General features: G+C 36.6%; 1 protein-coding gene and 2 non-coding genes across 5 annotated transcripts in view; 1 reads left to right on the top strand and 2 right to left on the bottom strand.

The window, feature by feature from the left end:
• Positions 1 to 1,385: 1,385 nt before the first annotated feature.
• TRNAP-AGG (transfer RNA proline (anticodon AGG)) lies at positions 1,386 to 1,457 on the top strand. Its single transcript has one exon. It is a non-coding gene; the product is annotated as a tRNA-Pro (tRNA).
• Positions 1,458 to 2,004: 547 nt separating this feature from the next.
• Positions 2,005 to 2,076, bottom strand: TRNAP-CGG (transfer RNA proline (anticodon CGG)). Its single transcript has one exon. It is a non-coding gene; the product is annotated as a tRNA-Pro (tRNA).
• A 5,405-nt stretch (positions 2,077 to 7,481) lies between these two features.
• The window catches only part of RCSD1 (RCSD domain containing 1), a 31,170-nt gene continuing 14,952 nt past the window's right edge, over positions 7,482 to 23,699 (bottom strand). For all 3 annotated transcript variants that reach the window (XM_026664044.2, XM_087966576.1, XM_087966577.1), the window contains 5 exons: positions 20,082 to 20,186; positions 18,940 to 19,029; positions 16,601 to 16,672; positions 11,495 to 11,692; positions 7,482 to 8,451 (listed from right to left, as the gene is read on the bottom strand). In XM_026664044.2, the coding sequence (XP_026519829.1) occupies positions 7,867 to 8,451; positions 11,495 to 11,692; positions 16,601 to 16,672; positions 18,940 to 19,029; positions 20,082 to 20,186 (1,050 nt within the window). In that variant the 3' untranslated portion in view covers positions 7,482 to 7,866. The remainder of the gene's footprint in view (positions 8,452 to 11,494; positions 11,693 to 16,600; positions 16,673 to 18,939; positions 19,030 to 20,081; positions 20,187 to 23,699) is intronic.

Consider the following 23,699-nt stretch of genomic DNA (forward strand, 5'->3'; position numbering starts at 1 on the left):
AACTTATATGCAGCTTCTTTTCCCTCCCCGTTTCTCATTCCGTATAAATTGATCATTAGATTATAATTAAATACTTATGCAAGCAGTTAGATATGATTCTCAGCACTTTTAGTATATTATTCTATTATTTTCTATTGTATGAATAAATGTTAAAGTATATGTCTTATGTTATGCTCTGCTGAAAAACTGTTCATATTTTTAGTAAAACAACTTTACAGGTATAGGCTGAAGATTAGGATTTTTAAAAGGTCAAAGACTGGCTCATTATCCTGTCTCAGCTCTACTTTTCACATTTGAGCCACACAAGATGGCTTTCTGAATGCTGATTCAATATGCCTTTTCAGCAGCATGAAGTCACAAAATGAAGCAAAATGATTTATTTTCAATGAAATAACAACCACGTGACTGATTCTATTTTCCTTTCTTTCCTTTACACATTTCTTCCCTTATTTCAATGGAGGGAGGCAAGAACTGTGCTTTGATTTTTGACAGATATAGTGGTAAGCCACATTTTAAAAATTGACAAGTTCAGATAATAACTAAATTAAATAATAAATTAAATAACACAGTCTCGATGTGTTTAATAATTTTTATCTTATTCAGAGTTAGAGTTCCACCAGATTTGGAAGGACTCTGAGGGCTGCTTACAAATCTTTAATAGACCACAAACAGTCTACAATCATATATTATTATATAATGATGGAAGTATAGAATATTGAACAAGCGAACAGATAAGCCACGAAAAAACTCAAATGTTTCTTGCACAATAAGCTTTTGAAGCGAGTTCCAAATAGTTTTGACGGCTGGCTTAGTTCGTATTGGCAGCAAACCAAAGTCCCAGTTTCTAAATTAGATATAGCGGCACGTTTACTCGGAAACCAGCGCAACAGATTTAGGGCTTTCTAGATCAGCATTGTTCACCCTCAGCAACGTTACCATGAGTGGACTTCAACTCCCAGAAATTCCTGGGAAAGCCTTCGTGGCTAAGGAATTCTGGAAGTTTAAAAAGTCTCTCATTTTGACGTTGATATGTTTGGGGAAACCGAAAGGCCAATAGCTGAGAAAAATGTATCGGATTATTTCGGAATCCTCTTGTTCCCTTGACACAGAATCCGGTAAATACGTCTTTGTTTCTATTTGAAACGGGGCATATCTTTCGTATTATGGCCCAATGAAAAATGTTTTCCAGATTAAAAAAGCAAACAAACGCGTGATTCCTCAGGGACTCTCCCAGGGCTTCCATGACTGTGTGATGGGCTGTTTGCTATAAAAGAAAACGTATCCATGTTCACACCACCGTTTCGACCAGTTTCCTTTAAAAAAAGTAGCGACGAAGCAACAACTCGTTAGGATCCAGAGGAAGAATAAGAGCAGATTTGCAGAGTGGCTCGTTGGTCTAGGGGTATGATTCTCGCTTAGGGTGCGAGAGGTCCCGGGTTCAAATCCCGGACGAGCCCTACTTTTAAACTAGAATTTTTTCACGGTTATTTTTAAAAACATAAATTAGTATTTTACAGAAGACTGCTTTCGGCTCACTCAAAGACTCTATAAATCGTTTTAGCAGGTTTTATTGGACACCAACTGTTATGCGATTCGTTCGCCAGCGACGCTTTTTTTCCTCTTTGCATTATTGATCAATTCATCCTACATGTGTAAGAAAAATAAAAAAGGAAGCCTTATTCGTTTCCCCTTGTTTACTCCGCTGCTTTCCTACGCACAAAATAATATTGTGAATGCTAAAAAGGTTTTATCAAAAAGGACAGACTATAAACGCAACCTGTCTTTTCGGCAATTCATATAAATGCGAAAATATAAATGAAATTATGCGGAATTTCAAACGTAGCACTGGTATCCCCGTCAATCCGTTCCCCTCGATTCGGGGAGATTATTTGTATCTTTTGGCATCCGGTCCTTGCTTAATTTGTTTTGATGAAAGATTCTGTAAAACATTTTTTAAAAGGCCTTACAAAATACGAAGGAAACGAAAGCACTTCCTCCGACTACGGGCTCGTCCGGGATTTGAACCCGGGACCTCTCGCACCCGAAGCGAGAATCATACCCCTAGACCAACGAGCCGCTCTCAGTAAAACTGTCCTCGGCTGGCTTCTTCACTTTTATCCCGCCCCTCTTATACTGCGCAATCTCCCAAGGGTTGGCTGCTCTGTTAACGCTGCGTTCATTCTTTTGGGGAAACGGTTCCACGTACAGTACTAGTAGCCGTGGCGCTTTGAATTCGCTTCTCGCCTACTTGAAAGATCTGCCGTTTAGCACCTCCCTCCCTCACGGAGAACCTTTTCCATTTAAACTCCGTCCCCGCAATGGAGACGTTTTATCCGTTGGGAGAAAGGCTATACCACTTCGCTCTCGACGAGGGGTGGAGGATTTATTTTATTTATTTATTTATTTATTTGATTTGTCAATTGTTTACAAGATAATTTACTTCCTTCTTTCTTCATAAGCCCTCTTTGACATAGCATATAGTAAATGCAGGGTAGGAATCTCTTCATTTCTAATGAAACGATAAGCTTTATGAAGTTTATTTCGGCAAGTCCTTCCCTTACCTCTTCCCTTTATTTTTGGTGAAGTCCTATCCAACTGAGTACCCTCCTCTTTCTAAATAATAGTTTCCAACTTACTTTGTGTGTAAGGCTCCTGTACTTCTAACAGACATGACAATAAGTAAAAGATCCTGAAAATAACTTCATTGGTTTCTGTTTTTTTTGCGGAGTTTTCTAAGTACAGGAGGGGTGAAGAGAGCAGGGATTAAAAGTGATAAATGTTAGGCGTTACATTCCATCCTCTCAGGTGTCTGTTAGACACATGCATCTGAGAGGATGGAATATAATGCTTAACATTCGTCACTTTTAGTTTTTTCATATCACAAGAAGCATTTAAAATAGCATTTAATTTATTTATTCTGAATGTAGACTATTTTTCCCCAGAAATATCTATTTTCATTTCTTTTCATGGTCTGTAAAATCTATATGATAGTAGGCCTAAGACAGGGGTTTTCAAACTCGACAGCTTTAAGACTTGTGGACTTCAACTCCCAGAATTCCTCCTCCAGTCATGTTAGCTCAGGAATTCTGGGAATTGAAGTCCACAAGTCTTAAACTTGCCGAGCTTGAAGACCTTTGGTCTGACTCTAAGATATGAAGAGGAAGGTGAGTGTCATAGACTCACTTCTTTGATGTAATGCAAATATCTGCTTTTAGTCAGAACTCTCCATCAGCATTTCCCCAATAGCATATTTTCCAGACAGCTTGAACCAACTTCAATAAACACCAGCTGAACTGCATTTTCTGAGAATTATTGTCTATCATCTGTGGAGCACACAATTGTTGGTGAGGCATTGATATCCTTGTAAAAATGGAAGTTTTATCTCATTAGATATAATTAGATATAACCCCTTCACAGCTTTTAACATAAACATTGTAGATTTTTGTGTAATCAGTAAGAAGTGATGGTATGAAAGGCTATGCTTACTTTTCACATGTTTAAACTATTAGTGAATGATCATACAGCATTCATCTCTTAGTCATTTAATCTGTGTGTGTGTTTAGATAAATGTATCTGCTAAAAACACTTCATGGATTTGATGGACTTAGTTTAGGGTACTACAAGTCTTCATTATTCTCTTATTAATTTAGTTGAAACAAATGCCAGAGACCTGTCCTGGTAAATAATTCCCTGTGCCTTACCCAAACCAGGTTCTTCAAATGAAATGTGGGAAGACAACATAGTCCAAAAAAAGATACAGTGATAGCACTGACTTCACAAGTGGATGCAGAATAGGTGGGTTCCATAAAATGTTTCCATCAAAATAGTAGAATATTACATTTCCTTATATTTTGACAGCTACCCAAATGAATTAAAGTCCAAAGATATTTGCAAGAAAACTGGCAACAAGTATTTCACTCATTGACGGGTATTGTAGTTCACTGCATCTGAAGGGCAACAGATTGTGAAAACTTAAAAAAAGATCTAAGATTGTTTGGAGTCATTGTTCTTGTCAAATATGGAGGAGATAGATAGAGAGATAAATTTTAAACACAAGAATAAGACTAATGCAAACTGAAGCAGACTGAAAAAGAAAAGGAGAAAAGCTAAGGGTGCAAAAAGAAAAAAAGTTACAGAAAAATAGGAAAGAAAAAAATATAAAGAAGTGAGTTCTAATCAAGTATAGCATTTAGAAGTACAATTAGAATTGAACTCTCTCTAAAATTACGTTATCACTCTTCTTTCTATCCTATCTAATCTTCAAAACTATACATCTGAAATTCATTTATATGCAAGTTCTGCCATCTTCACCAGCCATTCATCCATTGTAGATATTACTAAATCTTTCCAACTTTGTGCATAGTTATCTCACTACAGTTATCATATATAAAAATATTCCATAATTTTTTCCAACTATCCATCACTCTAAAGAAGAAAAGTTCTAATTTCAGTGGAATGTTTTATTTATTTAATTGCATTCTGCCTGTATTATTTTTACAAATTATTCAAGGCATATTCAGCATACCTTTCTCCTGTTTTCCCCACAAGAACCCTGTGAGGTTTTAATCTTTAAAATCCTCTGAATTAATCTAATGAATCTAATTTTTAAAGCTTTTTTTCAAGTTCACCTTTTTTGTTGTTCACATTTCCAACATAAATTTAAAGTACTTTTATACATTTTAGATAACTTTTCTGGAATCATGCTGTATACCTATGGCCCATCATTTTATAAATATTCTCTTTAAGTTTATAACAGCGTAAATCTCATTCCTTTCAACCACATATTTTCCCATCCTTCCATCTATGTACTGTAACCAAAATTTTTAGTTAACTTTATCATAAGTTCCTTAATTCATTCTTCTGTTTCAAATTTCAATAACAGTTTATAAATTTAATGATCACATGCTCATCATTTGTACTCAATTCTGTTTCAAAATCTGTGTTACAATTTCAGTGTCATACATTCTTTTATTTACTTTAATTCTGATAAATAAAGCCATTGTCAGCCACGTCCTTGTAATATCAGTAGAGACTTGGACCAAAAACTAGGAGAGTTTTCCCCTAATCCTATCTTAAGCATGAAGTCAGCTGGTGACTTTGGGTCAGTCACTTGGTCTGAGCCCAACTCACCTCACAGGATTTTTGTGGTGAAAATACTAAGTATGTTACACACTTAGTATTCATTGCCTTCATTGCTTACAGAATAATAAATGCAGGTTAAAAATCTAAAGAATAAATAAATAAAGTATTCCCAACACAAAATGTCAATGTATAAATAGTCAGAGTGATGTATACTTAACTGCACTACCACTCCTACATAAAAAAAAATGTGTTTCTCATTTACATTAACATCGAGTGAAAACACACAATTCATGTGCATGTATTTGTGAACCATGACTCAATAAACAATACTATTTAATAGATTTTATGTGACAACAAACCATGGTTATCTGATCTTTACAGATGTTCCTGAGAACAGAATACTTTCTGATAAGGAGAAGTATTAAATAAGTGAATATATTGAACAAACATGGACTAATAGTAGCACCAATTAAAGGACAGATTTAGATTTTTTTACTTCATTAAAAGATAATGTCCTTATTATCTTTATATAGTATGTTCAAAATTTAAGATCCTGTGAAAAAGGCTCAGTGCTTCAGTAATTGGTGGCCTTTCTACAGCCTTTGTTCTATAAGAGCAATGATCAAAACAACAGACCATCAACACACATGGGATGTATCTTTGCTGTATGAGGAAGGGACAAAAAGAAACAATCTATATGAAAATATTAGCTGTCTGAATCAAATAATAAATGAATGCACAATAGCTTTTAAGTTTAACAAACACATTTTACACAAATCAAAATTACATTAAAATTCATTTTGCAGAATGACATGGTGCATAGATTATATAAATATTTATATAAAATTACTGTTATCTATGGCAACCAGAAAGCAGTACATACCAGTTTAATTATACAAATCAATAAGAATCTATTATCTCCTTCATACCTACTTGAGAAATTCACAGAATTAAACTGGCCATTTAGTATAAATGAGCATCTTCAACTGCAAAATTGTTTTAATATACCATATTTCTTGAAGCTTTATGATTATTTTTGAAACCACTTCATATTTTTCTTTGAATATAGCTTTTTGGAAGAGATGATAGTCTACAGTGTGCTATCTTCTGAGATCAGCACCATGCACTGTGATAATACTGAGACTTTAGTCACATGAAGGAACTAAACAAGCAATCAAAAATTGTCTGACTCCCTTAGCCAGAAGCCATTCTTTTAGAAGAACATCTGAAAATCAGTTTGGAAAAATTATTTCTTAAATCTTGCTGCAGTACCTAATTTACTCTCCATTCAGAAAATGACGCTATGCTCTCCTTAGATCACTGAGATGCAGAACTATTCTACAGCTGACCAGCACAATGTGCAAAATAATACTGCAGTGAACCATATTCACTTGTCTGTTATACCTATAATGAAAAAGCAATATTTGCAGACCTAGGCATAATCCTTCCAAATAGCTTACTTTATTCATACTGATAGTTATATGCTTTCATTCTTCAGTCACTCCAAGCAGAACTGTGTGAAGTTCAGTAATGCATAATAAACAGCAAATGTTCAGCTTGTTGCTCTCTTATTTGTTGATTATATGTTTTCTCCCCATTTGACATTTCAGCCATTATTACTTATAGATACCATGTTTAACTAAAAGTTGCATTTCTAAAACAGGTCTATCTAATGGGGGCATGATTCAGTGCTACCTATTTTATTTCTATTCTATTCCTATTTCCTAAAATAATTGGAGATGTCTACTTAAGCAATTGCTATAACTGGCTTCTTAAAGAGAACAGCAGACTTTTCAAGATGCAGGTTATTTTGACAAGTGAAACTGAAAGATGCTATTGCTTGTCAATTCAGTAATAGATGTTTTAAAAGACATCAGAAAGATGTAATGTACATTATAAACAACTCTTTTCCTTTTTTAAAAATATGAACAATCAAAGGAATTAGATAAATAGCACAAGAGGCTCAAACAATGTAACATTCATGTATAAAAATATCCAAATAGCCACACATTTAATACACATATCATGTCAAGCTATGGTTTCACTATTCTTTGCTAAATAAGTCATATAACTGAGTTTGCACATGCTAAACGATAAGCCATGGCCTATTTATCACAATAGCTTAGCAATCATGTGGCTGAATCTGTTTACTATTTTGCTGAATCCAGCCATAGCTTTCTCCTGTGCTTAATAGCAAACTCAGAAAAACTCAACAGATATGAAATGTCACAAATCAGGTTCTTTTTTTTTTTTTTTTTGGGGGGTGTTGCTTTGTCACATATACAAATTATTCCACAGCCACTAAACAAACCAGAAGAGGCTGAGTTTTTGGTGCTTCTGTGCTGACTCTATGTATGCAGTATATGTATGCAGTATAATTATAGCTCACAGGCCAGAAATGGTTTGGAAATGTCAACTTTAATCAGAAAGTGTAATTAATATGGATCATAGTCCTTTCCATTAAAAAAAAAACACCCAGCAACTGTTGAAATACAATAGATAACAATCTCCAAAACGTGCTTTTGGCCTCTCCACAAGTTTGAGAAACTTAAGGAGCTCAGTGAGGCTGCTGCCCATCACAGATGTCCTGATTTGTTTCAACAAAAACTTAAGAATTGCCAGCAGAAAGTAATAATTCATGTTTCTTTGGTTTCTTATTTAAAGAAATAGTTTATTTCTTTATAAACTATTATAAACTAGAAATAGTCTATAAGCATGTATTGTAATAGGAACTCTAATAATTGGCTTTCCATTTATCATTATATTAGCACCATATCCTAGAGTTCAGAATAGTTTCATATCTGCAGTAGGTTGTGAAGTCCCAGTATCTTGTATGCTTGATTCGTGATGTGAATCTTTACTTCCATTTATTTTTTCCTCCCTTTTTTCTTTATAAGTGTTTTCCATGTCGGTAGCATTACAGTTCTGTGGTTTTCTTTTTGTATCTTCTGCAGTATCAGTATCTGCATTCTTCTCTTTCTCATTGTTCACGGTCTTACTTGGCCTTTCCTCTGAAAGATTCTGCTGTGTCTTGTCTTCCTGGCTCTCTTTGAATTTTGCAACTTTTTCTGTATCCTCTTCTTTCTCTTTGTTTTCTGATCTACTAGATTGTAGATCTGATGGGGATTTTTCATCAGAAGCTACTTGATTTTGTTTCTTCTGATAGTCTATGCCACCCACAGGGTCAGATGAGAATTTCATGCATTTATTGTCTATAAATACATCTACTTCCTCCTTCTCCTCAGTTTTGGAACCATTTTCCTGAGGTAAATCTGTCCCTCCTAAATCTAGGTCATCTCCATATTCTGACTGTGATTTTCGAAACCTTCTAGATGGAGGTCTGCGCTTTATTGATCCTCGTGTCCTTACCTGAAAGTGGATAAAGCTGTGATTGAAATAAGGACATGATCCAGACCAGACATCACTAAAAACAACCAACTGAACTGCATTTATTCCTCTATTAGTTATTCATCATAAGATTAATTTTTGGCATTACCATTTCTTTCACATCAAAGAACATATGATTGTTCCTTAGCAAAAAGTGAAGTAGTAGTCTAATATTTTTTCAGTGCCAACTAGCATGTTACAATTACTTTGGTCAATGTTTTTGTGGATAAGAAATATGATCCTCTGGTCTCTTCTAACGTGAAGATCACCATCTTTATGATGATGATAACTGTGGTTATTTAAAATCTGCCAGATTTTTAAATTTAGTCTATTTTTAAAACAAACATTGGGCAGAAGCTCCAGGATTTTCTTTATTTGTTCACCAAAACAATGATTTTGAGTGGAAGAGTAGAAACAGTAAATGAATATGGTATTGCTGATAAAAGGAGAAAAGGATGTGACCCAAAGGCCAATACTTTATGAGTTGATATTTCTTTAAGAAATCAATAACTTCAGACCTTCTCTCCTTTTCTTAAACCTTATCTTATTTTGTTCCATCCATGCAGTTGATATTGTCATGAATCTAGAGATTTGGTTACTTTGCCCAAGCTGGAGTTTAAATAGATAGATTACTGCAGGATCACTCTTCAGAGTAAGCATGCATAAAGAAGCAGATAGATTAAAATCCAATATCAGTTTCAGGTAGTGAAAAGGCAGGCCATAGAAGAGTCATTTAGAGATGCTTAAGAATAGAGGAATCTAAGTAGAACTATCAGGTATGGGGGGCTTGTGAGTGTAGGGAGTCACCAAAGTCAAAATTAGATCATCTGAAAGGAACCCCAAGGAAAGCTGGATGGCTAGCAATGGGAGCTGGGAAACAAAGTGAACAAAAGAAGAAAGAAAAATCTGTTAGTGTTGTAAGTATATATACACTGCTCAAAAAAATAAAGGGAACACTTAAACAACACAATGTAACTCCAAGTCAATCACACTTCTGTGAAATCAAACTGTCCATTTAGGTAGCAACACTGATTGACAATCAATTTCACATGCTGTTGTGCAAATGGAATAGACAACAGGTGGAAAGCAGAGGCAGTTAGCAAAACACCCCCAATAAAGGAGTGGTTCTGCAGGTGGTGACCACAGACCACTTCTCAGTTCCTATGCTTTCTGGCCGATAGTTTGGTCACTTTTGAATGCTGGTGGTGCTTTCACTCTAGTGGCTCAGGTAGTGCAGCTCATCCAGGATGGCACATTAATGCGAGCTGTGGCAAGAAGGTTTGCTGTGTCTGTCAGTGTAGTGTCCAGAGCATGGAGGCGCTACCAGGAGACAGGCCAGTACATCAGGAGATGTGGAGGAGGCTGTAGGAGGGCAAAAACCCAGCATCAAAGGACCACTACCTCCTCCTTTGTGCAAGGAGGGACAGGAGGAGCACTGCCAGAGCCCTTCAAAATGACCTCCAGCGGGTCACAAATGTGCATGTGGCTGCTCAAACGGTCAGAAACAGACTCCATGAGGGTAGTATGAGGGCCCGACATCCACAGGTGGGGGTTGTGCTTACAGCCCAACACCATGCAGGACGTTTGGCATTTGCCAGAGAACACCAAGTTGGTGTTTGTCACTGGCGCCCTGTGCTCTTCACAGATGAAAGCAGGTTCACACTGAGCAAATGTGACAGACGTGACAGGGTCTGGAGACACCGTGGAGAACATTCTGCTGCCTGCAACATCCTCCAGCATGACCGGTTTGGCAGTGGGTCAGTAATGGTGTGGGGTAGCATTTCTTTAGAGGGTCGCACAGACCTCCATGTGCTCGCCAGAGGTAGCCTGACAGAGGTACCGAGATGAGATCCTCAGACCCCTTGTGAGACCATATGCTGGTGCGGTTGGCCCTGGGTTCCTTCTAATGCAAGACAATGCTAGACCTCATGTGGCTGGAGTGTGTCAGCAGTTCCTTCAAGACGAAGGCATTGATGCTATGGACTGGCCCGCCCGTTCCCCAGACCTGAATCCAATTGAGCACATCTGGGACATCATGTCTTGCTCCATCCACCAACGCCACGTTGCACCACAGCCTGTCCAGGAGTTGGGGGATGCTTTAGACCAGGTGTGGGAGGAGATCCCTCAGGAGACCATCCGCCACCTCATCAGGAGCATGCCCAGACATTGTAGGGAGGTCATACAGGCACGTGGAGGCCACACACACACTAGTGAGCCTCATTTTGACTTGTTTTAAGGACATTACATCAAAGTTGGATCAGCCTATAGTGTTTTTTTCCACTTTAATTTTGAGTGTAACTCCAAATCCAGACCTGCGTGGGTTGCTAAATTTGATTTCCATTGATAATTTTTGTGTGATTTTGTTGTCAGCACATTCAACTATGTAATGAACAAAATATTTAATAAGAATATTTCATTCATTCAGATCTAGGATGTCTTATTTTTGTGTTCCCTTTATTTTTTTGAGCAGTTTATATTGATTCATGTAATGATAGCAAGTTAAAGGAAGTCGTACATTTAAAGAAATGTCAGTCTCACAATCATGTGTACATTAAGCTATATGGAAATTCCACATATTCAAATCTGAGGAATGTTGTTCTATATGGCTGTCATATGCCTAACAATAAAAAAATGATATTCTAACATTTCCTCCTTTTAAAAAAGTTTTCAGGACAGAATTTAGGAAGCTATTTTATACTAAGAACATCACATGTACTTCAAGAGTATATTTTTTAAATCAAAACTATGCAATGTACAGTACTGTTGTAAAATTCAACAAATAAAATTAATATTCCAGTCAAATGATCTTGAAATTTTTCTTTAAAAATAATTACTCATTTACTTCAATTAGCTAACTGTTACTTGATTAAAATTCTTTGTGATCTGTTTGAAAACTGCTATAGCTGTTCATTGACTCATTTTACTTCATGTTCATGTTCTGATGGTATTACATTTTGAGAGATCTCCTTCCCCACTGACTTTTTTCTTTCCTTTTCATCTTTAAATTGTCAATATTATATCTTACCTTATTATAAAACTGAAGATGAGTACCTTCTGGTGGCTGCTCAAAACTAACTGGAGATTCATCAGGAATACTTGAATGAGTCTTTGGACTGAGAGGGGTGACTGGTGGACTATTAAAGGGAGACACCATTGCCTTTAGTCCAGGGCTTTTAGGAGAAGCTCCTGGCAGCATAGAAGTTGGAGCAAGTGCCAAATTAGCCTGTTAAAAAAATGAATCATAAATAAGTATTTTCACTTTCTTCCCAATATTTGAAATCTTGCCTTAATATTACTTTATCTATTGCTGAAGTCAATTAGTTTATGGAGCACACTTAATATTAGAATAACAGAGAGATTCCTAAATACTTAATAAGGATATCTGCCAAGGAATGACATACTGTACTGTATATGTTTTTTTTTCTGGAAGAATTGTAGCACCTTTGCCAGCATCCATTAAGAAGAAAGTAACATTCAGGGGTGAACATGGAACTTCGAAACTGCTATCAACTTTATTATTTTGTGGGGTGGGATTAATCATGTTTATGTTCTGAATAAAATAAGCAATTTTTAAAAAAAGGCAAAAATATTTCAGCAATGGCTCTATAGAAAATATAAAATAGTATCCAGCTCTGTGGAAGAAAAAAAAAATAGGAAAGGGGGGAAGTGGGAGAAAAAAGATGTAGTCTATGGAGATATTATTGATCATCTCTGAACTGCCAAGGAATTATTGGAGACCCTCTATAGTTCCCTATTAAAGGATAGGAAATAATTGGAGGTGAAGAATGACTCAAGGGTATTGTCAGATGTTTCATTATGGAAGAACAACCCACTCCTAATAAATAAAATGACATACACAAAAACCAAAGAAAACATTAACCAAGATTCTGAGCAGATGTTCTATTAACAGTCAAGAATACTGGATATAAGACTATTCAAAACATTCTAAAGAGAAGCTTCCAAAAGTACATTTACATAGCACCTACATTGTCCCATATCCAAACAACAGAGAATAGCTTTCAAAGCAGCTGTGTGAGCCTTACAAAAAAAGGAAGCAGTTTCACAATGTCCTCTTTTGAATGCAGGCCTAAGTGGAACTTAGAGTGGAGGCAGCAGCTTGAGGATGAGAGAAATAATTGAGCGAAGAAGTCTGAAAGGGAAAGAGCCCCTTCTCATCAATAGTTCACATGACATGGCAATCTGATGTAATATTGTGATGGATTCCTTCTGTATAGATAATTGACCAAATACAGTTGTGAGGTAAGAACTATACAATCCACACAAGAGGACAGTAACTTTCTTTCATCCCCAAATTAATAACAAATTATGATGAGAGAACCCTCAGCATTTTTGGAACAGAAATGGGAAGCACTTGTACATGGGCAGCATTACCAAGAAGCCTCCTGGAATATAGGACAATAGCAGATAAAGAGGCCAGAGAAATGAAGAACATGACACAATTCCATAATAATAAATTGCAATTCCATAATCTTTGTCCTTGTTCATATTGTTGGAGAAACAGCAACAGCTAAACCTCAGGGACGGAGAAAGAAGACAATATTGCCTGCCCAAGAGGAAGGATTCCCGCCTCTGTCCTGAAGAATGGGAAGTAGGTGGGGGGATGATTGGAGACTCCTTGCTGAGAAGGCGCAATCTGTTGGCTGAATAATGCACTCAGAAAAACATGCTGCCTTCCTAGGGCACACATTTAGGATGTGATGAAAAGCTTTCAAAGACTGAACACCTGTTGACACATTCCCTTTTGTTGATTCACATGGGAACAAATTACACAGTTAAACAGGCAATGGAGGGGCAGCAAAGGATTATGAAGAGTTGGACATGAAAGTGAAAGAGATGGTATTTTTTCACTCCTTCCTGTTGAAGGAGATGACTTGGGAAGACAGAAGAATACTGGAATGAACAACTAACAACAGAGATGGTCCAATAGGAACTATTTGGATTACGAGATAATGGGTTGTATTTACAAAATAAACAATTTCTGCAAAAGGTAGGATGTATCTCACAAGAATTGAGAAAATTGTTTTTAGAAGGTGCCATGCAAAGCAGATTCAGAGGGCTTTAAACTGAGTCCCTTGGAGGAAGCAAAAGAAAACTCTAAAAATAGTGTAACCTCTAGCCCTGGAAATTCAACTGCAAGGAGTATGTGAGACACAGAGGCATCCGATATATTAGGTGTGGTTAGATTAAGTAAGCTTTCCAGCTGTTTCTATACAATTGCAGAGTATGGAGAACAATTTGTTGTGTTAATTAAACAATCGTGTTGATTTTATCTGGGCTGCTGTACATATTATTTATTTATTATAATATTTTTATCTTGCTTTTAATAATTGTTAGTCACCAGAGTCATGCATTTGAGATAGGCAGTTTATGAGAAGGAAGGAAGAGAGGATGGTTTCTGGCAGGATAGAATGCATGAGTGAAATACAAAGGTTAACAAATAGAATGTTATTTACTATAATATGCCAGATGAAGGATTGACATTATATGTGAAGAAAGTACACACATGTATTAAGATCCCAGAGTTTGAATATGAATGGCTAATTGATGGCATAGGTAAGAATTAAAAAGGGAGAGGGGTAAGGATTTTACTATAGGATTATTGCAAAGTCAGGCAAGAGATCTGGACAATGCAGATTTAAAAACATTCAGGCTTTCAGCTATGAAGACAATGCAGATTAAAAAACATTCAGGCTTTCAACTATGAAGACATCTGTTAGAAAACCAATTCAGCCAAGGCTATACAGTTCCCAAAAGTCATTAGCTGTCCTGCTGATTTTGTTTCTTGTCTTATATGTGTTTCTTAAAGGAGAAACAGGAGACTTGGCTCTTCTGATTTTAATAAATAAAAAACTGCTGGCTGAAGAGGTAAAAGCAGTGGGAACATACCATATCACTTTTGCTTTAAGATACTACAAAAAGAAAAATTGGGGGGAAATTGTACATGGATATCAGATTTTAGAATATCCAGTTTTAATAAACTTTTCCAAGTGGTTAATAGAATCCCACAGACAAAAATTCTCAAGTCAAAAAGAGTTGATTGAGTGATTACATAACATCAAATTATTGTTGAGTCTTAGCAACTACATTTTCTCAGGATGATCTATCTATCCTTAGTCTGGTCTTTTAGGTTTTACAGGAGAGTTAGGAACTTCTAAAAAGTAATGTACTGGATATACAGTTACCACCATTCTAAAGTGAGAAAAAAGTAGGGGATGGTTTAGGAAATAATTGTGAATACATAGTGAATTTTGACAGAGCTGAGAGTTAAAAGGGATGTTTACAAAATGGCAACTGAGACATGATAGCTAAATAGGCTACAAGTAAGCAGTAATTATTTGTGTAAAGAAAGTCAGAAAGGAACTTAGATTTGCAAGGGATGCTAAAAGATTAGTTTGCCAAGAAAAAGGAAGAAGGCAAGGGCTACTGCTTGGGGACATAGGATAGTAACAAACTTTGGAAAGAAGTAGAACTTGACATTTCTGACTTTACTTCAATTTTCTGTGCAAAGGAGAACTATGTTTAAATGGATCTAAATGGGACAAGTGGAAGGTATCATATCTAAATATGGCAGTGAAAATAAATGTTTTATTATTTATTGCACATAGTAATGTTTATTGATGCTCCTAATGAACTTGTCCTCATTCACAATCCAAATCAGAATGAATTTTTGGATGCTGTTAAGTTAGAAATACCTTTCAATATCTTGTTAATTTTTTTCATATATGATTTCTATGATGGCCTATTAACAGGCTTTTGGAAATCATTGCTGTTGTAATATTATAATCACAAGAGGGAGCTCTTGTGCTTAAAATATCTGTTTCACCAACCACTGTATCTAATAGTGACAATGTCAACAAATAATTTGGGGAAGAGCAGTGGTGTAGAATAGCTGCCTTTCCAAAACATCTGAATATAGACACTATTCTTGTATGTTGGCTCAAGCCTTATAGATTTTCTAGCATCTCAGCCAAGAAAATACATCAACAGTGGCTTAGTATCAAAGAAAGGGTGAACATGGCCATAATATCAACAGATTTAATTCTTTATATTCAAGATTGTCTTAAATTCACTATTTCAAGTATTGTGAGACAGTCCTAATATAAATTGTGACAGCATAGCATAACAGTGTTGGAGGGGACTTTGGAGGTCATCTATTCCAACCCCCTGCTCAAGCAGGAGACCTATACTAATTCTGACAAATTTCCAGTCACTTCTTAAAAGCCTCCAATGGTGGTGCACCCACAACTTCTGAAGGCAATTTGTCCACTGGTTGATTGTTTTCACTGTTGGGAGTTTTAGTTTGTTTCTGTCCTTGATTCATTTTCATCAAATAATTGTTTCCAATTCCAGCCAATCCAACTATTGGATGGAAACTTGATAAGCTTCTCTCAGCATACAGCTGAACAAATGCAGAGAGAAGATGCAATCTTTTCTCACTTTTCCACTAACTTGGAGCTAGTCTGTCTCACCATGTTGGATATGGGCATTTGTACTGTGTAAAATTTCAGTATACTCCTTCCATCTTCACTGATATCCTTTAAAAATCAATTTGAAGTTGAACTACATTTTTCCTTCTTACATTTCCAGCTGATGATTTCATGTTGAATTTGACCATAAAACCAGGGGTGAGATTCTACTGGTTCAGACCGGTTCTATAGAACCAGTTGTTATGATTCTGCGCAGTTTGGAGAACTGGCAAATCATGCCCCTGGCTGGCCCTGCCTCAATGGTTGGAGTTAAATCTGAATAACCATCTTATTAAAGAGCTGTCCAGGAAGTCTAATTGATATTATTCTGTATTTGACTATATTGAATCTGTGGGTTTTTTTTTGTCCTGAGTAATAGTCAGCATTATGATATTCTGAAATTACATTCCACTTCAATTTGCTGATGCCTAAGATGTCCATGTGTAGTCAATGTATTTCATTTTTACTATGTTGAGCGTTCCTATGTTCATGCTTCTTACACTCCGTATTGTCACTATAGTTTTGTCTTTACAGCTTTGGGTTTTTTTTTCCTGCCTGACATCAACAACTAGAAGTTCCAAATGTTTTAACTATTAATGCTTTAAAAACATTAAGAAAGGAGCAGTGATGCAATCAGATCTTACCTGCATTTTTTCAATGAGAGGAGAACTTTTGGGCTTTATCCTTATAGGACGAGAAGCATTTGGGGATGGTTTCTGTAAAAAGAGAAATAAGAAACAGAGTCGCATGAAACAGCCACCTTTTGTTACTTTCCAAAAATCTTTGGTGTTTAGTTGATTCATTTTTAATTATTAAATTTTCTTTATTATTAAGTATAAAAAATCTCTAAGAAAATATTGTTATCAATACAAGTATCCTTGAGGAACCTTCCTTGGGAAGGACCATAATCCACAAAAGAAAAATATGTATATATTAGATATAAATATAATCATAATAAATGATACAACAGATGGTATTAAGATTGTAGGGTCTTATCAGGACCAGTACTGTCATATTCTTACTAGACATTTGACCTCATAATAGAGATCAACTGAAGGGATTCAGAAATTAGAGAGCTAACTAACCTAAAAGGTTAGTTCCTATTGCCACCATTGCTTGGCTACCCTTCTCCAATTTTTATTGACTTCTTATCTGGGATGAAATGAGGTCTTGGAAGAGATTGATAGTGAAGGCCCTTTTGGATGGGGGATTCTTATGCATTCTTGTACTTTTACTGCATTGTCCTTGCTTTTTCATTATAAACCCTTGAATTGGTGGTTGAAATTGATAAAATAAATAAATGGTAATGCAGAGCTTATTCCCTGGCTATAACTTCTAATGCAATAGCTAAATGTTACTAGTGCTGCCATTATGGACAGGTGTGATATTATTCAGATGGCAGGGTCACTGAATAGAAATATACTATTTAAATCATAACAACCTTCTGCAATTACAGCATTCTTCAGATGTCTAGATTGCAACATCTATGTTTCTCAGCATTGGCCATGGGGGACTTATGGATTCTGGAAATTGACATACACACATTTGGAGAGTATCTAGATTGGTTCTGAGCCATCACTAACACTGTTGCCACAGATTGATATACCCATCATTTAATACAATGTAATGGAGTTACTGAAGTAATCTAGCAGAAACTAGATTACTCTTCCATCAGAATTAATGGAAAGTAAATGTAAAGAAAGGGCTAAACAAGGAGTCACTAAGAGACTAGATATTGTTAAAAATAAATGTTATATGATTTGAGATTATTTGAAATGAAGAAATGTTGTAAGGAATATTTTATATGTTTGTATATCAAAAAATGAAATTAAAGTGGGTAGTATAATTGTTTCCATCTAATAAAAAATGAATGGAAAGCCAGTAATAGATGCAGTGAGATTACTGAAAATGATAAGATGTAAATGATGCAAGTGGAGAATGATAAAATATTTAAGGTTACTATGGCTATGTGACTTTCTAATCTAAATATACTGTATGTGTGTAGACTGCATCTGCACATGGCAATTGGAAGACTATTATTAATCCCAAATAGGAAATGTATGAAGAGAGAATGCAAAACTATAATGAGTATATATTGTATATATGGAATAAGAAGCAGATATAGGAAACGTTAACTAGTTAACTCTAATGCAGTTAGTTAGAAAAACTCTTGACAAATTTATATCTCTTTACGAAATATATGTCTCCTTCTTGCTTTTCCCCAAACCACAGGAAAAAGGCTGTTTCGAGAGGAATTATCCGAAGAAAAGAGAGAGAATGTGGTATCAGAAAGAGGAAAAACAGGTGATACTGCTTATTTTGGTCAATAAGCCCTATCCTCTATTTGCTTCAACTCCTACTATCATCCACAAAGAAATTATCTATTTCATGGGAATTCAGTGCTTTTGTTTTGACTGTCCTACTATCAAACATCTTACTCTCATGATTCAATGTTAGTAAAAACAAATTATATCTATGTGCTCATACCTGCTTTGTTTGGAAGATGTAAGCTATATTTTGGATATATTTGCTTTTGGATTTTACATCGATGTTGATCTTCAACTAGAAACATGTAAATTATCTAAAGAGGTTGATGTTCAGTTTACTAGTAACCATATATATGATCAGTCTGATAATCATATATGGCAAATGAATAGCGATGCCTGCTTTTGTCTACATGGATTATGAATCTGCTGGAAGCCCAACTCTTCTTGGAACGTGACAACCAATAGGATGGTTTCTTTTAGAAACATACAAGCATATTTACACAACATAGTTTCAGCTGTTTCACATCGGGAGGCAAGCAAGAACTCTGTAGTTACAGAGCTTGGTTAGATAGAATCATGTTCCATGATGTAAAGAAATCACTACCATGTGCCACTCCAAACACCTCTATAGCAATTGCAGCATTTCAGCTTTAGAATTCTTGTTAATATCTTATAAAAGAAGTACAATTCAGTTTGTTTAAAATATTGATACTTACTAGCTCACCATTCTGCCCTAGCTCCATCTTATTTGTGTGGAGGGGAAGAGAGCAAGGTGGCTTTCTGCGTGCTGGTTTAGGAGCTGGGACCTAAAAATAGAGGAAAACTTATGAAAAATAAAGAGAAAAAAGGTAGATATGAAAAGTACATATGTAACATTGGTTCTTTAAGGCAGGGGTCCTCAACCACCGGTCCGCGGACCGGTCCCGGTCCGTGGAGCACTCTGTACCAGGCCGCAAAAAAAAAAATAAAAATGGCGGCTTTCTTCGCCTTCGGTGAATGCTGCTGGGATCGGGGATCAAGGACACAAATGAAAGAAGGGGAGGGAGGAAGCAACGAAGCCTGTCCTGCTCTCTGGCTCAGCAGCTTCGTTTCCTCCCGCCTGTTCCTCTCTCAGTCGCTCTCTCGCTGCTCCACCAGCCCAGGAAGAAACTGCTTCAAAGAAGCCGGGGAGTGGCTTTTCCTGTCGCGCAGCTCCTCCGAGCGCCCGTTTACCCCACCCGCCCGCCGCGCGCTTCATTCAGTGCTCCGTTCTGCCTGCCTGCCTGTCTGGTTGTTTGGGAGCAGCTTCGGCTGAGAATAATAACTATTCGCCTCTTTTTATCAGCGAAGCTGCTCCGAAACGAAGGCAGGCAAGCAGGCAGGCAGAACGGAGCACTGGGTTGAACCGCGGGCGGGCGGGTGGGGGGTAAACGGGCGCGGAGGAGCTGCGGCGACAGGAAAAGCCACTCCCCGGCTTCTTTGAAGCAGTTTCTTCCTGGGCTGGTGGAGCAGCGAGAGAGCGACTGAGAGAGAAACGAGGCAGACACCTGAGGGAGGGAGGGAGACACCTGAGGGATGGGGCTGAGGGAGGCAGGGCCGAGGCGCCCTGAACTTGGTGGTTTGCTGGCAGACATTTTATTACCCGACTAGGTAACAACATCAGATGTTACCTAGTCAGGTAATGAAACGTCTGCAAGCAAACCACCAAATTCAGATCCCCGGTCCTTGAAAAAGTATTTGTGCTTGAAACTGGTCCCTGGTACAAAAAAGGTTGGGGACCACTGCTTTAAGGAATGCTCAAATCTGAGTATATACACAAAGTTGATGGGATGCCCCAATGTGCAAACTGAACTTCCCTTTGTAGTTACATTATCCCTACCTCCTTTCCAGAAATCGATGACTGCTCTTGAAATTTTCCAGCTAGTTGGGCCACAGATGGAGTTGTGGGCTTTTCCACCACCATCTTGGTCTCTAACAGTTTGTCCTGAAAGAAAACCAGAAATAAAATGTTTCTCAGTATAAGAAATAGAGAGGTAAAAAGTTGATAAAGCTAAAACTTTTATTGTTAAAACAAAAACCTTAGTGCTATGTAGCATTTATCTTGATGGCCAAATTATCTCAAGTTTTGTTTTACTACATGAACATTTTAAGAAATAATATATTCAAATCTTTTCCTATTTTAAGGAATAATAAATGGTGGTAGGCAATTCTTTCTAATATCTTGTATGAATGCTACCAGCATGAATATTGGTTTAAATGTCATTTTTTTTAACCTGACAACTCTTTCCCCAAATTTACTTACTAACTCATTCCATTACTGTTAGAGTAAATTTCATTGGCAAGATTAACAGCATTGTTGTTGCCGTTGATATTATTTTTAGAGGAAATATGGATTTATTTGAAAATAGATGCTGGAAAAAGGAACAAAGAAGACACTTTGGAGTGTATTTGGACTGGTGAGCCATTCAGCTGAGTTGAATACTGATAGATGGAAAGAGGCTTAGGTTTAAAAAGAGGAAGAAGTTGAGAAAAAGAAATAAGTGGCTGGGAGATCATCATCATGGAAAGGACTCATTCAGCTAATGGATGTTAATAGAAGGAGGTATAGCTGCTATCACATACAGGATTAAAAAGGCAAAAACCTGTGAAGTAGTCAGAGTTATAAAGTTTGTGAATAACAGAAGAGTTGTTATTGGAACAGAAGCTTTCTAATTCTGCAGATACAGTATACCATATATTGTTCAGGATGGGGTTCACTTTTCCTGAAAGAACAATTGACAATGCTTTCTTCAAATAAAATCTTCCTGTTCCACATAGTCTAGTTAGGACAAAATGCTGTTGGTTGGGATCTGGAACACAACCTTCTTAATGTGGGCTACTCCTTCTGGAATATCTCTTGAAGTCAGAATAGCCCTCCTATTTTAGGAGAATGAAAAAAAAATTGTTGTAAGCCTCTTCTTCAGAGCTTTTGGAAAAGATCTTTAGTTGGAGAAAAACTATGGGCATATTTTTATTTAATATATAGTGTATATATAGTGCTTTAATATGTTAATATTAGCCTGAGAAGTAGGTGGGGAACCGATATAATTTGACGATTTCAAAGCAGAGTCAGATTATGTAAAGGAAAGGTTACAAGTATGCTAGTTAAATCCACAATTCTCTCCATGGTATCCCATAACTCTAGTCATGCTACAGTGGTGGGATTCAATTTTTTTTTACTATCAGTTCTGTGGGTGTGGCTTGGAGGGTGTGGCAGGGGAAGGATACTGTAAAATGTCCAGTCAGAGGTGGTATTTGCGGTTCTCCGAACTACTCAAAATTTCCGTTACAGGTTCTCCAGAACTGGTCAGAACCTGCTGAATACCACCTCTGTCATGCTAGCAATCTCATGGTCTTCTTTGATCAGTAGACCAAAAGATAAAGTTATCAGGATACCAGGATACCACACATTTAAATAGTGTTTAAATTGTTTTGTAGGGTAAATTAATTATGTGCAGGAAACAACAGGCAAGCTGCAGTATAACTGAATAATTTTGGTTTGTGGCCACTAGAATAAGGAGCCATGTTGAGGCAATTTTTTTTACTACAAAATATATTTCTTCACTTATTTCTCCATTTTTGATTACAAAATGTATTTCTTCACTTATTTCGCCTTACACAGTAAGGCTGTGTAGATAAAGTTGATTTCTGAGTATGATAATTCTGCATGCTGAAATAAATATAAGGACACTCAGTGTGCACAGAAACTCTACATAGAGACATGCAGTGTTCTACCCAAGGAGTATTAGGTGTAACAATAGCTCTCATGTGGTCATGAGAATGGGCTGAATGCTGTGAGAAATAAAGTAGTTATATTTATTTATTTTCAAGGATATCAGGCTGTCAATATAATTTGAAAGCAATATACAAATAAGACTGAAAATAGAATTTGATTTCTTTCATTATATAACAGTATCTTCTATGGGTACAATGGAGTAATTATAATGAATTGCTGAGTATTCTACACCAATTGTAAGGTTGTATTGATTTGAAATAAAACTTAAGTGGATGTATTTTGGGTACAGACTTAAGAGTTAGCTTTATAGCTTAAGCTATATCCAGACAATTCACATAAATATTAGTTGTATGTTTTGCAAACCAAGAATGATATTTATGGAAGTTAGTCATCTTATTTAGAGGTATTTTAATATATTATGGTAGTTTCTTTCATTTTGTAGATTATTGTGTGTGTGTATTTCAAAAGGTTAGAGCAACTATATATTTTTGTTGTAAATTGTTTTGGAAGTCTATGAAAGTTTTATATGTTACTTGGTATCTCTTTTAAAATATCTGAGCAACTATACTATTTTCTCAATTTATAAGTAAAGGCATCTGTTTGGTTAGGGAAGGGAGAACTCCAGTAGTTCTGAGCATTCCAAGGGCTGCCACAACATTGCAGAAAATACATAGTGCATTAAATTCCCCTCTTGCATTGTTCATGACAGGTTTCTATGATAGTTGCCATGATAACTGTGCAACTCATCACTGCCTCATTTTACCATGGTTCTAGAAAGGACACTAGGAGTCACAACTATTGAACATGTGCTTCATTTGAAGACCTGTCCATTCCAAGTCCAGTTGAGAGAGAAATGTTAAAGAGGATTTGAATTGCACAGCAACTCTTTGTGTCCAGAAGACAGACTGAACATGTCCTCTTGATGTAATTTCCCACTATGGTGAGATGTATCTAAATTACAGCCAATATTTCTAAACCCGTATATGTATAGTTTGAATGTTATGCAACTCTGTGCAATTTTGTTCTTTCTGGCAATCTATGTCTCTTTTCTGGAATGATGCTTAAACAGCTAACTTAAGAACCATACAGAATAGATTTGAATTATCATAATTGTACTATAATGCCTAATATTAGAGATGAACAAACAACTGCTTACCCTCTGCTGTAGCAATAAGTAGCATCATACTATAAGTCCACCACTGCTGGGATTCAAATTTTTTTACTACCGGTTCTGTGGGCGTGTTTGGTGGGCGTAGCTTAGTGGGTGTGTCAGGGGAAGGATACTGTAAAATCTCCATTCCCTTCCCACCCCACTAACCTGCTTTCCAGCTCCGTTCTCCTGTGCAGGGCAACAAAAGAAGACCCAGCTGATCAGCTGGGACTCGGGAGGCAGAGTATAGATGGGGGCGGGGCCAGTCAGAGGTGGTATTTGCTGGTTCTCCAAGCTACTCAAAATTTCAGCTACCAGTTCTCCAGAATTGGTCAGAACCTGCTGAATACCACCTCTGAAGTCCACCCATGCTGATAATCATAGTAAAGGTTCTTTCACTTAATTTACAACAACAACAATTACTACTATTACAGAAGAAATGGTTCATTCAGTTACATCTGTGATTTCAGGCAGGAGATACTCTTAATTAACTTGAAATTAACTTGTTCTTATGATAGACAAAGACTTTACCTTTATTAGAACTAAACTTTTGGTGATCCTTTAGGGTTACT

The sequence above is a fragment of the Notechis scutatus genome, chromosome 5, assembly GCF_049901735.1.
Source record: "Notechis scutatus isolate UNSWTSFEM ecotype Mainland chromosome 5, rNotScu1.2, whole genome shotgun sequence".
In the NCBI taxonomy this organism is placed as follows: domain Eukaryota; kingdom Metazoa; phylum Chordata; class Lepidosauria; order Squamata; family Elapidae; genus Notechis; species Notechis scutatus.